The sequence below is a fragment of the Trichomycterus rosablanca genome, chromosome 18 (assembly GCF_030014385.1).
Source record: "Trichomycterus rosablanca isolate fTriRos1 chromosome 18, fTriRos1.hap1, whole genome shotgun sequence".
In the NCBI taxonomy this organism is placed as follows: domain Eukaryota; kingdom Metazoa; phylum Chordata; class Actinopteri; order Siluriformes; family Trichomycteridae; genus Trichomycterus; species Trichomycterus rosablanca.
The window spans coordinates 4,402,555-4,420,402 of record NC_086005.1 but is presented as its reverse complement, the minus strand read 5'-3'; the positions used below and the strand labels follow the sequence as shown (position 1 = coordinate 4,420,402).

At 38.5% G+C, this 17,848-nt stretch overlaps 1 protein-coding gene across 1 annotated transcript in view; it reads left to right on the top strand.

Moving 5' to 3' along the window:
* The first annotated feature begins 2,345 nt into the window (after positions 1–2,345).
* arl15b (ADP-ribosylation factor-like 15b) overlaps positions 2,346–17,848 on the top strand; it is a 94,971-nt gene continuing 79,468 nt past the window's right edge. The window contains exon 1 of the mRNA XM_063013901.1: positions 2,346–2,651. Coding sequence (XP_062869971.1) covers positions 2,541–2,651 — 111 coding nt within the window. The 5' untranslated portion in view covers positions 2,346–2,540. The remainder of the gene's footprint in view (positions 2,652–17,848) is intronic.

The window sequence follows — 17,848 nt, the reverse complement described above, 5'->3', positions numbered from 1 at the left end:
GTAACTATCTGTCCTGTCATTAATGTAACCAAAGTGTAAAACATGATGTTAAAATCCTAATAAATAAATAAATAAATAAAGTGATCTGTGCATTTAATAGCAGCTTGGGGAGTGCAGGGTTCAAGACAGTTTGGTTTGCTGTCTTCAGCAGCTGTGGATGTGTGAGTTAATTAAATATTATTATGAAATTGTTTTTAACACTTATCATCACAATTCTGCACACAGTGACACGAGTGTGGGAAAGAGGTGGGAGGGGGTTTCCCCTATTCCCTATTAATTTGCCAAATGTAAGAAAAAATAAAAATATCAGACATTTGATGCAACATCATTTACAATTTTCAATCATGACATCAACCAAACATGATCAAATGCATGGCCAAGAAGAAAACAGAAATAAATGCATTTTAATCCAGCAAAGAAATAAAAATATAATTTCAGATTGGTGAGATTACCATAATGACTTCAGAGCACCTTGAGAAAAAAAACACAGATGAGGAAGACAATGACAAGTAGGAGAAATGTAAACCAACACAACACCAACTCAAACTCTAATTCCAAAAAAGGAGAGACATGTAAACAAAGAGGCTGCTCCCACAGTTAAAAGTACAGAGTTGAAGGGACTTGTTTACATAAGCAGAGAAAGGAACTTTTGAGGTAAAATAAATAAACCTGGAGCGGATAGGCATGGGCATATTTTGGATTTTCTAATATAAAATACTCAAATACTCTTGTTTATGTACTGAAAATGTTAAAACATTTTAGAAGAGTTATTTAACTGTAAACTATTTTGATTAATTTTTTGATCATCTTGATCCGTTTAATTGTGTTTTATTCATGCATTCATACACAGAAGCACTTACTAACTCATTTACCATTAAGAGGAAATTTATGCAGACAGTGAACATGGACACGGACTCATGAGGCGAGGTTTGAACCTCGTTTATTTTCCCTTTTGTACGGCAGTGATAGCTTGGTGGTTCAGGTACTGGACTCCTAATCAGAAAGTTGCCGCTGTTGGGCCCCTGAACAAGACCCTCAATTGCTCAGAAAATTCTGTTCAGTCAAATTGTAAGTATGAATAAAAGCGTCTGGTAAACGTAAGTATTTAAGGGATGCTGTAGCCTAGTGGGTAAGGTCCTGGACTAGTAATCAGAAGATCGCTGGTTCAAGCCCCACCACTGCCAGGTTGTCACTGCCTCACAGCAAGAAGGTCCTAGGTTCGATCCCCAGGTGGGGCGGTCCGGGTCTTTTCTGTGTAGTTGGCATGTTCTCCCCGTGTCGTCGTGTTTGTGTTTTCTTCTGGAGCTCCGGTTTCCTCCCACAGTCCAAAGACGTGCAAGTGATGTAAATTGGAGATACAAAATCGTCCATGACTGTGTTCGAGAATAAACTGATGAATCTTGTGTAACCAATAAATACCTGTCCTGTCATGAATGTAACCAATGTTTAAAATATGACGTTAAAATCATAATAAATAAATAAACTGATCTGTGCATTTAATAGCATGTGTGATGTGTACAGAAATGTATGCATTTTAGTGATGCAAAGAAATAAAAATATTATTTCACACTAGTCAAATTACCATAATGCCTTTAGAGCACCTTGAGAAAAATGCATAGATGAGGAAGACAATGACAAGTAGGAGAAATGTAAACCAACACAACACCAACTCAGACTCTGGAGATACAAAATTGACCATAACTGTGTTTGACAGTAAAACACAGTAAAACTTGTGAACTGATTAATACCTTTCCTGTCATGAATGTAACCAATGTTTAAAACATGACATTAAAATCCTAATAAATAATAAATAAATAAATAAATAATAAATAAATAAATAAATAAATAAATAAATAAATAAATAAATAAATAAATAATAAATAATAAATAAATAAATAATAAATAAATAAATAAATAAATAAATAAATAAATAAATAAATAAATAAATAAATAAAAGCATGCTCGGGTTGTTTGGAGATGTTTGAACCAGTAGATGTCGCCAAACAACAGGGCTGAATGTAATCTCAGGCTTTAGAGTGATCACGTGATTAGGATGAAAGATCGTTTACAAAACAAGAGCCTACACTAACCCGAGCTAGGCTAAAGCTGTTATAAAAATACGAACACATACACAAGAATGTTTATAATTTCGGATAGTCACTGTAATATACAATTTTATATTATATAAATCATATAAATCTATAATTTATGCGACATGTATAATCGTAGAGGGTGTTTTTTTACAGTGATATAGTGATCAATATACTCGAGGTGACGTGTGAGTCTTGTTTGAGAATGATCTGTGGCAGAGCTAGCCTCTCACTACAAAGCATAAACACTAGCAGGTTTGGTGGATGTTCGAGCTCCTGAGGATTAAAATAACGGACATTTATAAACGTTTATTAATGCGGTGTTTTAGAACCGTTCAGGTCTTCGTCAGGAGGTTGTTATTGTGAGGGATTACTGATAGCTAGGTTCACATCTCGAGTGTGTGTGAGAGGCGGGGAACCCAACAGCTCCACACTGAAGCCTCGTTTTGGATGAATTCTCCTCACAGCGGGATTTTATCCGACATTCGGTCGCTTTTTCACTCAGGATTTGAGTTTGCTGAGGAAAATCAACTCTCCAGACTTTATTACATGGATTATCTGGTAAAGTAACCAAACCACTTTCACCTATTGACATTTCTGCTTAGCTAAACTAAAGCTAACTGCTTCACATAAACACTTTCCCTCTCTAACAGTAACTGTACTCACTTCGTGTAATTCAGCTCATTACTGCTAATATATTAACTATTTACATTCAATATAATCCGTGTTTACTTCCACATACCTTCATCATTATGTATTTTTATCACAAACTTCCATTAAAAGTGGGTTACCTTTAATACAGTCTTTTGGTTGCTTACTTATAGGTGTGTGCGATATGTTCAAACAATATCGCGATACTTCAATACTTATTAATACCAATAATTGCACGTGAAATGTCAAACTCAACTCAAAGGTCCTTTACAAGACCAAAACATCAGTAGATATTCATTACACAGTAAAAGTGAAGTGACTAAAAGCTACAGAGTCAAATATAGATGTACAGTCGACCCTTGACTTACGAATGTAATTGGTTCTTAAGTCAAAATGTTCGTAGATTAAACCGGTTTTTCCCATAAGAAATCATGTAAACAGAATTAATCTGTGCCAGACCGACCAACCCCCCCCCCCCCCCCTTGTCTAACCCTTACATAACCTTTGTTATAAATACAAGTATATTTTCCCTTAAATCTTAATTATAGAGTAGACATTCCTGTAATAAACAATAATAAACAACAATACACAGTAGTACTGTACATACACACATCACATTTCAGTACAGTACGTGTGCTGTATCATACACCAGGATACATTTCCTTCTCTTTATATAAAATGTATCTACCAGAAACAACAATAACTCTCATATTTCTCTATTATTTCCTTTTTTATTTTAATAGTGTTGTATTTTGTAGGTGTAATTGCACGAAAGAAAGAATACTTTACTCAGCGGATTTCCTTCTTCTCTCTCACTCACTGTCCCCTCTGTCTGATACACAGTGACACCTACTGGCAGGAGTAATTATACATCAACAAACAGTAACACTGCGCTTTCTCTGCACATTCTTTGAGGCCATTTTAATATGGAATTTTACTAAATTTAAAGAAAACACCGGGGAAAAAAAACACCGTCCGCTGTTTGAATGTTTGCTCACTGTGTGTGTGTGTGTATATATATATATATATAATAGAGAGAGAGAGGGACGGACGGACGGACGGACGGACGGAGTCAACTTGTTCGTGACGTCACGTGTTTCGCGAATTTCTGTTCGTAATCCGAAATTTGTTCGGGCGTTAAGTTGAAAAAGATCATTCGTAACCCGAAATGTTCGTATGGTAAACCGTTCAGAACTCAAGGGTCGACTGTATAAACATTTTTTTGTTTGTTTGTTTGTTTATTAGCATTTTAACGTCATGTTTTACACTTTGGCTACATCCATGACAGGAACGGTAGTTACTCATTACACACAAGATTCATCAGTTCACAAGTTTTATATCGAACACAGTCATGGACAATTTTGTATCTCCAATTCACCTCACTTGCATGTCTTTGGACTTTGGGAGGAAACCGGAGCACCCGGAGGAAACCCACACAGACACGAGGAGAACATGCAAACTCCACACAGAAAGGACCCGGACCTGCTCACCTGGGGATCAAACTCGGAACCTTCTTGCTGTGAGGTGACAGTGCCACCGTGCCGCCCTGTATATACATTTATAAAGAGATACAAACATAGGTAGATAATTTATTGATCCCCCCAAAAATAAGGCAATATTTTATTTATTTTCCCTTTTGGAAAATCTGCTTGGTTAAACAGATACATACATCAACATAAATAATTAATTTGTTAGTGTAAAAGTTCTATAATATAAAAACTTAATGTCATGACCTCCTAATCCATATATTTAATGATAAATGATCAAGTACAGCTGCTGACGTATCTGTGCCCATATAAATAGGGCTAGTTTTGTTTGACTGCACCTGTAAGGAAGTGAATGTCAGTTTCAAAAGTATCACAAGAGTCACCAAAACCAGTTCTACCGTAATTAGAAGCTACTGGAACACAGGTGACACTGGCCACAGTTAAGCAAGCTTTATTGGCATGGGTTTAGAGGCTTTAATCACATATACAAAGAAGATGTGGCGCTTCTGTCTTGTACACCACCATCAGATTGTTTTTTTCATTCTTAGAATGAATATCAGGACAATTATTCTTTCAGTACAAAGTGATAGGTTGTGTTTAAGCCCCCTTTCCCACCAAAAAACGCAATTTCCAAACTTTTTAATGGTAGCAGACAAATTACCTCAATTTATATTGGCATATACTGTATATAATCATGATCACTACGGAGAAATATGAAGGCCGTGCAGTTGAATTTCCCTTACTTGTGTATGTAAACATTTATCTTGAATTGTTAGTAAGTAATATCTGTCTGTCTGTCTATCTATCTATCTATCTATCTATCTATCTATCTATCTATCTATCTATCTATCTATCTATCTATCTATCCATCTAATATATCTATCTATCTATCTATCTATCTATCTATCTATCTATCTATCTAATATATCTATCTATCGAGAGAGAGAGAGAGAGAGAGAGAGCAAATATATATATATATGTACTGTATATATATTATTATTATTATTATTACTACTGACAACATTTCTCCCAAATCTTAATTAAAAATAATGTCATTTAGAGCATTTATTTGCAGAAATTGAGAACTGGTCCAGGTAGGAGCCTGTTTTTAACCGTCCTCGCTGTCCTGTGCTCTTACCCTGCTGCTGTTTGATATTCTTGATGTCACTTGATGTTATCTTTAAAGCCAGAATTGAATAAACTGCCAAATCTGGTATGTGGACCAGAATGATCCCCTAACGTGGAAGCAGCCAAAAGGAAAAAGGGTTCATGCTGATTATAATGGCCATGTTACTAGATCCACCATCGTGTACTTTGCTCTGCTTGATTCAATCATCTTTAAGTAGTTCCTGTGAATGCGAGGATGCTGTGGTTTAACTACATTCTCTATCATTACCTAACCAGTTTTAATAATCGTAGTCGTGCTGATAAACGCTGTGTTGCTTTATATGCTGTTTACACACTGTATTTATATTATCATCCGTCATGCTGTGTAATTCTGGCTGTTTGGAAGTTTATAATGAGCCCACTCTTAAGCCTCTGATGTTTAATTGTATTTATTTTTTTCATAATTATTAAATGTAATGCTTGTAAAAATGTTTTAAATTGCATGACATAGTGTTATAAATCACATAGTAATGCAATATTAGTATATTAACTTCACCACCTATAATAATATTCTCCCTACTAAAGACCTTGTTGGAATACAGCCTGGTGTATACAAGTGCTTATCCCTCACTCGGGCGTTGTAGCAGATTTCTGTTTGAAATAAAAATGCGATCGATGAGCTGAATAAAGAGATTACTGGGCTGAAATCCAGTGAACCTCATTTAAATAGAATTTCTTAAAATCCTCATGTCAGTTATCTCCGTGTGCTGTTTACACGACCACCTGAATAATTAGATCAGATATTTACATTAACATTTGTGGCAGTTAGCAGACGCTTTTATCCAAAGTGATTTACAGTACTGTGACAGTATATTGTCTAATCAATTGAGGGTTAAGGGCCTTGCTCAGGGGCCCAACAGTTGCAACCTGGCAGTGGTGGGGCTTGAACCAGCGACCTTTAGAGATAAACACATTAAATTACGTGGGTCAGTCAGGAATCTGTTTAATCAGTGTAAAGAACTCATTCAGTATTATAAATCTAGTAAAGTCTGCTTATGGTTATACTAGTATTCTGGCTCTAAACCCACATGTGGTTCATTTAATACGTGACTTTTGCATAATTGTTTGTGCATTTTATAACATTCAATTTCTTTAGCTAGTTTTACCAGAATTACAGCCAGAAATCAGCTGAAAATTCTGGCAATTAATTATTATTACTATTAAGTAATAAATTCCTGAATATTGGTATTTTAAATGGAAAAAATACAGCTCTGGTCATTCATCTTACCAGTTACTTAAGTGTCACTGATACGTACTTATGTTTAATGATTAGATACCCAGAAACCCAGTGTGCATTATTCACTCAGCCATTTCCATTAGTGTGTATGTATATAGTACAGCTGCTGTTAAATATTATTATGTTATTAACTAAACTACCAGAGGGCAACCAGAGCTGCTACAGACTTTTATATTTACAGAATTTAGCTGATACTTTTTATTCAAAGCAACTTATAATCGTGTCTGAATACAGTGCAAGCAATTGAGGGTTAAGGGCCTTTCTCAGGGGCCCAACAGTAACATTGACAGTGGTTATTATTATTATTATTGGTTGTTATTGACCTTCTGATTGCCATTATAGTACCATGTAGTCTAAGCTCTTACCGCTTTATATCTCAATGTAGCCCAGTCTCAAGTCTCTGGGGTTTAAAAGTTTATTATTTAATCTTAACGTAGTAATAGTATTGTAATGCAGTACTCAGATTATCAGTACACTTCTAGAACTTTTAGGAACTTGGTTAGAATGCAGGCTGGCTTGAGTCACTCATATTTCCTTACAAATGCAAGTTACAGTCTTATAGAAATCAGAGAATTGGTCAGATTTCCCAAGACTCCAAGATTCAGACTTTGGTACTCAGACAGTTTTGGATATTAACATATTCAGTTTCCCGGACCTCTTAAGTAATCAGAAAACTGCAGAAATCCGTTTATTAATTCTTACACTGAAGACTGAAACTTTTATCTCTGTGCTTTTGTGTTGTGTAAAAACATTTCCAGCTCTGCTCTTATATCAGTTCAGACCTAAACCTGAAGATCTGGTGATTGGCAGACACACAGAACGATACCGAATAGTTTTTTTGATAGCAAAATAAGCTTCGACGGTCAGTTTCTGTAGTAGTGTTGCTAATGTTAAAGACACAAGGTCTGCATAGAGTGTGTAATTACAGTGTACACAGAGTAAGGTCATTATATTACCAGTAGTACTCGTACCACAGGTCAACCCTCCTGTTATCCTCCCCTATGCTGTGTGAACTATCATTGTCCTTGTAGGATCCATATTTCTGCACACCTACGGCAAGTTCTTGAAGGGATTATGGTTTTCCCCTTACCTTTATAGTGTGAACTTTCAGTGGTTCTTGCACTACTATAAGTGTGGCTATATCAAGATATATAACCATATTTTATATCATATATATTAGACTTAGCAGATGTTTTTAATCAAAAGGAACTTACTTGTGACCGATACAATGCAAGAAATTGTGAGTTAAAGGTCTTATTCAGGGGCCCAACAGTTGCAACCATGCAGTAGTGGGGCTTTATCATTTTATATTTTAATTTAGGGTTCTGAAATAGACAGAAGCTATAGTGACCTCATCCAAAAAATGTCTGTAAAATGTTGATATTTCTTCTGTTTTATAGATCTGAAACAGTTTGTGGGGTCAGATTGACCCTAAAAGACACGGATGCGTACGTCATCATGTTAACTTTGTGTTTGCCCAGTTTTGCCTATTAAATTAGTAATGGTCATTAAATATGAACATTTATTTAGACATGTTAAACCCTGAATGGGTTAAATTGAGCCCAAAGGTACTAAAAAGGATAAAAACAAACTACCGCTGTAACCTTTTTATCCTAAAATAATGTTTTCATACAATTATTATAAAAGATTTTCTCAGTTTATGGATTAAACTGTCAGTTTGGATAAACATCTCTGATGCGGTGAGGTCAGATAACTGAAGGACTTTAGTAAGAGTTTTCTTTCTTGTGGACATTGTGGCCAGTAATCTCAGAATAGAACCGTTTCCTCCAGGAATAGAGCAGGAAGAAGATGTTCCTGCCTTTACCCCACAGGGGTTGATTTAGGATCATGTTGTGCTCAAGTGTCCATGTTGACTGTGGCTGAGTGAGAATAAGAAGCTGGTAGCAAAGTTTCTGTTTTGGTTTGGGATTATTAACGTCTGACCTGTCTTTGAAGCGTTGCTTAGCTTTGGCAGTGTAACCCAAGGGGATCTCTGTACTCGTGTGATGATTAGGAACCTTTCAGTATCAAACCTAAAGATTAAATTAAATGATGATGCTACAGTATATGGCCAAAAGCATCTGGACATCCCTTCAATAACTGAGTTTAGGTATTTGATGTCAAAATGCTGGTGACGTTTCTTCCTCTTGGATTATTGCTACACCCTGTTTAATGATCTGCTCAAGTTGCTCCCAGCCTCCATTAGCTTCACTGGTTACCAATATGCTTACTTTAAAAGCCTCTCTATCTATAAGAATATGGACAGTCGTAACCATAAGCAGCAGATCTATACTGCTGATCTATACGCCTCTCCAGGTAAAAATCTACACACTTTTAATGTTGGTTTGATTTTTCTTGTTTTATACATACAGTAAGTGGAAAGTGCACACATCCCACTCTCTCTAGCTCTTATTTATATAGAAATACAATGTGCTATTTGAAATTGTGGTTTTGATGAAATTACAGGCAATTTAAAATGACTCCCACATTGTTTCTCTGAAAAGAGTTTATTTAGCAGAAAATCTGAAGTGGTTGGTGGGGGGGTGTTAAAATACCTGTAGTTAACTTACAGTTTTGACTGTTTTGATTTGAAAAACAAGGTCACTATCCGTTAGAACGGCTAATTTTTAAATATTTTCTATTTCGGTGCTATTTGAGCAGCATTTACTTAAAAATGTTAAAATGGCTTAAATGTTTTTCTCTGAATGTGATGATGTTGTTCTGATTTCAGCCACTTCATATGTGTGTAAAAATGGTTTTTTTAAATTTAAATCACAATGTTGCTGATTAGTCACTAGAGCTCACTTTTCTTGCTTAGAGGGAAGTTAACAGGTATTTTGTGGGTAATATAGACTTGGAATAATTTTGTAATCGAGTATTCTATCGATTATTCCAGCAATTAATCGAGTAATCGGATATTAATGAATTAATCGAGAATCTGTTTGCCCCTCGCTATTTTCTCTCTCTCTCCATTTAGCTGTCCGCGTTATCAAATCTCGGCTGTGTTTCAAATCGCACACTTTCGTAATGAACAGTACGCAGGAGCGGCGAGCGTGTACAAGTGCGTCGTATTCATTGAACTGTAGGTGAAAAGTACCCGGATTAAGTCCTGTTTAGTAATGTTTAAGTATGAGATTTCGGACGCAGCCCTCGGCTTCTTCACGTCACCTGCACATCGTGAACGCGTTGAGCAAAAGTGAAAGTGTGAAACACAGTGAGCTGTATATAATTGCATGGATTAAACGATGCCTCGATGCGAAAGATTTGAATCGATGATTTTTAGTGATCGAATTACTCGAGTTTCTCGAGGAATCGTGTCAGCCCTAATTTCCCCTAAATAAAAGAATCTGGAGAACTGCTTGTGCTGATTGGGAATTGAAGCTGTGTGTGTAAGGACCGGTGCCCAGCATGCAGAGCCATATAGAGGAGCTGTCAGTATAGTCCTTACTTTATATTTTAGACATAGCAAATCTTCAGACACTGGCCGATTCGTGATTTTTTTTACTTTGAATCTCACTTTGCCAGTTCAGGGGGCTTTGGCCGAAGACCTGCGGTAGATTGCCACCCTGACTAGTGTATTCCTACCTTGTACCCACTGCAGGCAGCCTAACTAACCAGCCCAGCTTGTGTTTAGCGTTATTTTGTGGTCAGGGGGGGGGGGTTTAAATGTGCCCCTGCTGGTCGTGTCAGAGCCGAGGATTGTTTACAGTAATCAGTGGGTCACATTCAAACATAAACAGACAGATCAGCTCCGTTCAAAATTTGCGATGAAGTAAAAAAGCGAGTGGACCCTTTTGACAGTGCAATAGAGCAGGATTGTTGTTCAGGAATTTGGGTCTCTTGGGATTAAATAAACCTGTTACTAAAGCATTAACACACTTGAACAGGTTTTCTGATACAGTCGACCCTTGGCTTACGAATGTAATTGGTTCTGAAGGGCTGTTCTTAAGTCAAAATGTTCGTTAGTTAAACCTGTTTTTCCCGTAAGAAATAGTCTCAGCCGATTTCCTTCTTATCTCTCACTCACTGTCCCCTCTGTCTGATACACAGTGACACCTACTGGCAGGAATAATTATACAACAACAAATTTAGATTTTTTTTTTTTTTTTTTTTTTTTTTTTTTTTTTTTTTTTTTTTTTTTTTTTTTTTTTCATTTTCTCACCACTACGCTTTCTCTGCACAGTCTTTTCTCTGTCTTTGGGTCCATTTTGATATTGAATTTTACAAAATATAAAGAAAAGACCGAAAAAACATTGTCCGCTGTTCGAATGTTTGCTCACTGTGTATATATACTAGAGATGTACCGATCAGGGTTTTTGGCACCGATTTCGATCTCCGATCTCCTTTCAGGGCGATCGACCGATAGCCGATTTCGATCGGGGTGGGGGGGGGGGGGGGGGGGGGCAACATGCCCACACACACACACACACACACACGCAGGTTTAATGTTATCCAGTTCAGTCTGAAAAAAAACTTAAAAAGAGCCTCACAGTGAAGATAAACCGGAGACAAACGCAGCAGCGTGTGTGTGTGTGTGTGTGTGTGTGTGTGTGTGTGCCTTTAAGAGAGACGCTTTGTTCACAGTGTCGCTAAGTGATTCATGAGTCGATTCGTTTTCAGTCGAAGCGTAAGTTTTTCTTCTCAGTCATCTCTCCGTGTTTACTTTTATTAATTAAATGTCGTGGTTTTAAATAAACACCAGATACTTCAGAACATTTTGTGTGACTTTCTTACATTAAAAAGCTTCATTAAAAAGCTTAATTAAACTGCTATTACCACAGATCTGTAACCGAGTCAGACTCGTTCCGTCTAAAAGTTTTCTGATGATCCTAAAAGTTCAGCAGATGATCCTGAACTAACGAATTTGGTAATGAATAAACTTTTGCCTCTGATTGGCTCTGTAACGTTTTCTGTTCTCATCTACATCACAAGTAAGAACCGCTCACGATTTACCAAAGTGAACCAGGAGTTTATATAACGTGCTGATAGAATCGGCTCAGATGTGACCGGGCTGAATTATCTTTTTAAAGTAAATATTTTAATCAGCAAAATTACATCGTATGTATGATGCACAACGTTAATGATGTTATTTTAGGTCATGAAGAGCTTTCACTGTGGTTTCTGTAAAATTGTTGACGAATTTTGATGTGATGGTTGGTGCTTCGTAGCTCAAAGTCTGGATCAATCCACTGAGCTGTTAGCTTAACGTGATCTTTATATATCACATGATCGGATCGGCTACATTTGGAAAATATCGACCGATCGTCGATAGCATATTTTGATTAAAAATCGGCCGATACCGATTCATAGCCGATCGATCGTCCCATCTCTAATATATACAGTATATATTTAGAGAGAGAGAGAGAGAGACGGTCGGAGTCGACTTGTTTTGCTAATTTCGGTTCATAATCCGAAATTTGTTCGTACGTTAAGTTGAAAAAGATCGCTCGTGACCCAAAATGTTTGTATGGTGAACGGTTCGTAAGTCAATGGTCTACTGTACATGGATGCTCTTCATGAATTTTGAGAGAACCTTGTTTGTACCATTTACATTTACGTTTACATTTTTGATATTTATCAGACACACTCATCCAGAGCGACTTACAGAAGAGCTTCCACAGTAAACATTTCCCTACTCTAGCTTAAGTACACAACTTTCCACAGATACAAATCTGCTTAAACCCTGCTGAACCTTTAGTTTTTTAAGTAACGTGCTATATAAGGTTAGTAAGTTCATATTATTGCTCAGTCTGAGTGCTTGGTGGGTCTTTAATTGTCTTTTTGAGACTCGGTAAAGATAAAATACAAGTCTAACACTCCCAGTCCCACCACAGTAGTTTTGCTGTAAATGCCTGCTTCATTTTGTTTCTCTAGAACTGGATTTATAAGAGCTTTGCTGCAAACCACTTTTCATCTGAACTTAAGAGTTGAATTTGTGCCGCTATAAACAGTTTCATTTTCTTCATACCCACACTGGGCTTATCAAACATCAAACATGTTTGAATGGAATTTTCCACCAACGTCCGGCAGTAACGATGTTATTGGTGCCTCGTCTGTTGTATTTAGTGTCATCCAACTGAGTTTCCTTCCCACTGGGATGGATGGAACCACAGCCAGCGCGGTTGGCACAGACGCCGGCCTCTGTGTTGTTTTGTCAGAGCATCGAGTTTCCTTTAGTTTCTCTCAGTTTGGCCTGTGTGGTGGTGTTTTATGGTTACTTGTATAAAACAGTAGCATGTCTATCTGTCTGTACTGGGGCAAATTAGGGCTGCCGCGATTGGTCGACCTAGTCGATGACGCCGACGCTAAAAATGCGTCGACGTCAATATTTTAAAACGATGTTTATAAATGATCCTTTTTAATTTCTACAACGTTTCCATTCATATAAGCGTTCATATGATTCCGTCATCACTACTTGCTGCGTGCAGGACCCGAGTCGTATTTGGTCCAGTCACTGGTTGACGGCATTAAGCGCAGTCTTAAAAAATGCCGTCCGTAGCAGTCAGGGGCCGATTGTAGAGCTTTCAAAGAAAAGCTCAAAGTTTTCCACGACCCAAATCATCCAAAGTTTGGGAATACTTCAAACTGGCACAAAACAAAAATGTGGTTTGTACACCGTGCAAAGCTTGATGGTACCACAGCAGCACCAGCGCGATGTTGCACGTCTGTATTGTTTCAACTTCTTAATCGGGGAGATCTTGGAATAGCGTATTTCTTAGCGAGTTCAGTTAGGCCACATTCACACGCGCCGCACACTTTGCTGTGTTGGGCTCGCAAATTTTTGCAGTCGCTGCGGCGATCAAAGCGCAAAAGAAAAAAAAGCATCGCTTAGAAATTTAAGTAAGTGTTGAGTGAATGTGTAGGTTACAATCTGGGCTCGTTCTGTCGTTACTGTACGTTGAATTTAATGAGACGTGGCTACATCTAACTATTTTATTTCTGCTATAAGTTTAAGCACTTTGCTTTGTGTACAGAACACCATAAACACGTGCTGCACTGTGTTTAATATGGAGCACTTGAGAATTGGATAATATGGACATAAACCCTGTTTACATTTTTTTAGGAAAAAGTGGGAAACATTATTAAAAAAATAAAATCCTAAAAAATATATAAACACTAACAATGTTACAGAAGCTGGTTCACTGTAGACAGTCAGTGTTTGGATTGAATTAACTAGATCATTAACATCCCTAGTGGGTACATCCTCTTCCCTCTACATTCTCCCAGTCTGTTCATTTTCAATTCCCGATTGTGAATCTGCTACCGCTTGCACAACCTACAACCCGATTAGGGTGAACCGGATCACCACACTAACACTTGTTCGATCTGCGTCCTGTGCTTATCACCTGCCAGTCTTGGGTTCCCACACAGACTCCTACTGCAGTTACATTTACATTTTCGCTTTCATCCGAAGCGACTTACAGTATAGAGTCTGAGCAATCGAGGGGTAAGGCAACAGTGGCAACCTGGCGGTGGTGGGGTTTGAACCGGTGACCTTCTGCTTACTAGTCCAGTACCTTAACCGCTACTGCATCTGAAGAGCCACGCTACACTCCAAGCCCCCCCCACCTGGTGCAGGCACTCGGATTTTCAGTCCTGAAAATCGCAGACTTGCGTTCATGTAGACGCTCGACCAGGGCAGTGAGTCTAATGAAATTGCACAATTGAACACTTCTCACTGGTGTGCTAGCATGTTAGACTGCAGAGCGCCCCCTAGTGGGTAGATTCAAAGTGCTATTTACCTCGTACCAACTCATTATTAGAGATTTAACACATCTACTATTGTTTGCTGTTGTTTAGTTATTCTCTTTAAATGTCAATTTAAGCATAATACCAATAAAAACAGCACTTAACTAGCACCAGGTTCATATTTCTGTTCTTTACTCTGGTAAATAAAGCATCCTGTTACACTGTTGATATTTAACCAGTCAATAATGTTACTAATTAATACTCTGTCAGATGAATAACTGGACAACAAGCTTTTAGTCGAAGAGGTTAATGAATAATTTAGAGGTGTGATCGCAACCATTTTATTACCTCGGCCGCCACTGCGCCGCTTATGTGCTTATCATGGAAGTATCATAGGCCGCTTATGTGCATATCATGGAAGTATCATAGGCCGCTTATGTGCATATCATGGAAGTATCATAGGCCGCTTATGTGCTTATCATGGAAGTATCATAGGCCGCTTATGTGCATATCATGGAAGTATCATAGGCCGCTTATGTGCATATCATGGAAGTATCATAGGCCGCTTATGTGCTTATCATGGAAGTATCATAGGCCGCTTATGTGCATATCATGGAAGTATCATAGGCCGCTTATGTGCATATCATGGAAGTATCATAGGCCGCTTATGTGCTTATCATGGAAGTATCATAGGCCGCTTATGTGCTCAGTCAGCTATTAATATTGCAGACCGATTAAGCCCGTAGTGCAGAAGCCCAGACCGAACCCTGGCTCGATTGCGCAACCTTTTAACTCTTTTATTAGTTACTTGTGTTTAACTTTTACCTTGTTTCATTTGTATTAGAAGTCCAGCGTCATGAAGGGTTGAGTCTAATAGCGCAGCGGTAAATTACGCTAACTCACTACTGCTGGGATCCAAGGTTTAAATCCCCAGCTGTGCTATTGGCTGGTTGGGCGTTTACATACAGACGTGGCTTGCCATAGCATCTTTATTTATTAACAGCTCATCTGAATAAACATCCAAGGCTTATTAAAAAAAACTGTGGACTGTATTTAATGCCTGAATGTATTTAATTGTTTTTTTAAGCCTGCATAAACGATTGGCTGTATTACATTTAATTTATATACATTTTAGATTGATTTAGGGTCAGCGTTAAATTTTAAAGCCTGAAAACTAGTAGACTAGTTGAAATGTTAGAACTGAGCTGTTTTGCACAATTTCTTTCAAATTTTTTTCGTTTCTTATGCAGAAACTTCACTTACCATATAGAAGCACTTTGTAGTTTTGCAATTACTGACTGTAGTCAGTTCCGTCTGTTTCTCTACATACTGTTTTAGCCTGCTTTCACCCTGTTCTTCAATGGTCAGGACCCCCACAGGACCACCACAGAGCAGGTATTATTTAGGTGGTGGATGATTCTCGGCACTGCAGTGACACTGACATGGTGCTGGTGTGTTAGTGTGTGTTGTGCTGGTATGAGTGGATCAGACAGCAGCGCTGCTGGAGTTTTTAAACACCGTGTCCACTCACTGTCCACTCTATTAGACACTCCTACCTGGTCGGTCCACCTTGTAGATGTAAAGTCAGAGACGATCGCTCATCTATTGCTGCGGTTTGAGTCGGTCATCTTCTAGACGTTCATCAGTGGTCACAGGACGCTGCCCACGGGGCGCTGTTGGCTGGATGTTTTTGCTTCGTGGACTATTCTCAGTCCAGCAGTGACAGTGAGGTGTTTAAAAACTCCAGCAGCGCTGCTGTGTCTGATCCACTCATACCAGCACAACACACACTAACACACCACCACCATGTCAGCGTCACTGCAGTGCTGAGAATGATCCACCACCTAAATAATACCTGCTCTGTGGGGGTCCTGACCATTGAAGAACAGCATGAAAGGGGGCTAACAAAGCATGCAGAGAAACAGATGTACTACAGTCAGTAATTGTAGAACTACAAGGTGCTTCTATATGGTAAGTGGAGCTGATAAAATGGACAGTGAGTGTAGAAACAAGGAGGTGGTTTTAATGTTATGGCTGATTGGTGGATGTGTTTGTTGGTTTACTGTTAACTAATGGCTGCAGGTTATAGCTTAAAATAAATTGGCAGAATTTGCATCCCTAGTTGTGACAAATATGGAAAAGTAAAAGAAACCAGACGGCCAAATGCTTGCTGTATAAACATAATAGTCATATACTGAATTCACAGAGTGTCTGTAGGTTGTGCATCACATGCTTGTCTTGTTCAGGCACGTTCACCGTGTGTTCAGGGGTCGTAGGAACAAACATTCCTGCAGCACTGAGAGAGGAATAAAGATCAGATCATCGTTTCTCTGTTATGCAGCGATGTTATGTTCATTTGTTTTGTCAGGAGGCGGCCGCCTCGATTCCTTACCACCGACGGATAAAGTCAAATAAATACCAGCCACAGTTGTACCAGCTCCAGACCAGATCTCTCTTTCTCCTGCTTGCTTTTGGAGGCGCTCTGGTGTGTGAAGCGCCGTGCGGCCGTGCAGCGCTGAGCGGAGTACTCGGTAGGTGGCGAGTGCTCGTTCTGCTCGAGCGCTCAGTGGTAGCTCGGAGAGGCTCGTATAATTGGGTCATTAGTGCCGAGGGTGATCTGCTCTTAGTGCTAATGGTGTGTTAAAATACCGCGTTATCAGTCCGATCTTCTAAACAATCACCCTCAGGCTTGAGCTGAGGTGAACTTGAGACTGTTAAATCTAAACAAAACAAAACACCACACACACACACACACACACACACACACACTCACACACACACACACAAAGCCACATTGTTTTAAAATCAGAATGTTTATCCACTGCAAGAACTAGTCCAAATAAGAGCCACAAACGTCATATTGACGACAGTGATAGTGAACGTGTAGGACACCACGGAAACACAATAAGTTCGTTTGTTTATTAGGATTATAACGTCATGTTTTACACTCTGGTTACATTCATGACAGAAACGGTAGTTACTCATCACACAAGGTTATATCGAACACAGTCATGGACAATTTAGTGTCTCCAATTCACCTCACTTGCACGTCTTTGGACTGTGTGAGGAAACCGGAGCACCCGGAGGAAACCCACACAGGCACGGGGAGAACATGCAAACTCCACGCAGAAAGGACCCGGACCGCCCCACCTGGGGATCGAACCCAGGACCTTCTTGCTGTGAGGCGACAGTGCTACCCACCGAGACACCGTGCCGCCCGAAACGCAGTAAGTAAACGTGCCTGAAACCATAAAAGAAACTCAAACGTAGCTTTATTGGCATTAAAAATATGGACATTTGTACTTCCAAAGCTTAGTAAGATATAATAGCAATATAAAATATAAAATATACAATATATAAAAAGTTACAGATATACATAAAAAAAATTAAGAAAAACTGTGCAATTGGTTAGAACAATTTTAGCAAAGAAAAGGAAAAACGTAAGCAGTAATAATAACAAAAGTCTTACACAGGAACAGTTTTAATCTACCTCACAGACATACAAAATTGAAAATATAAAATGGACC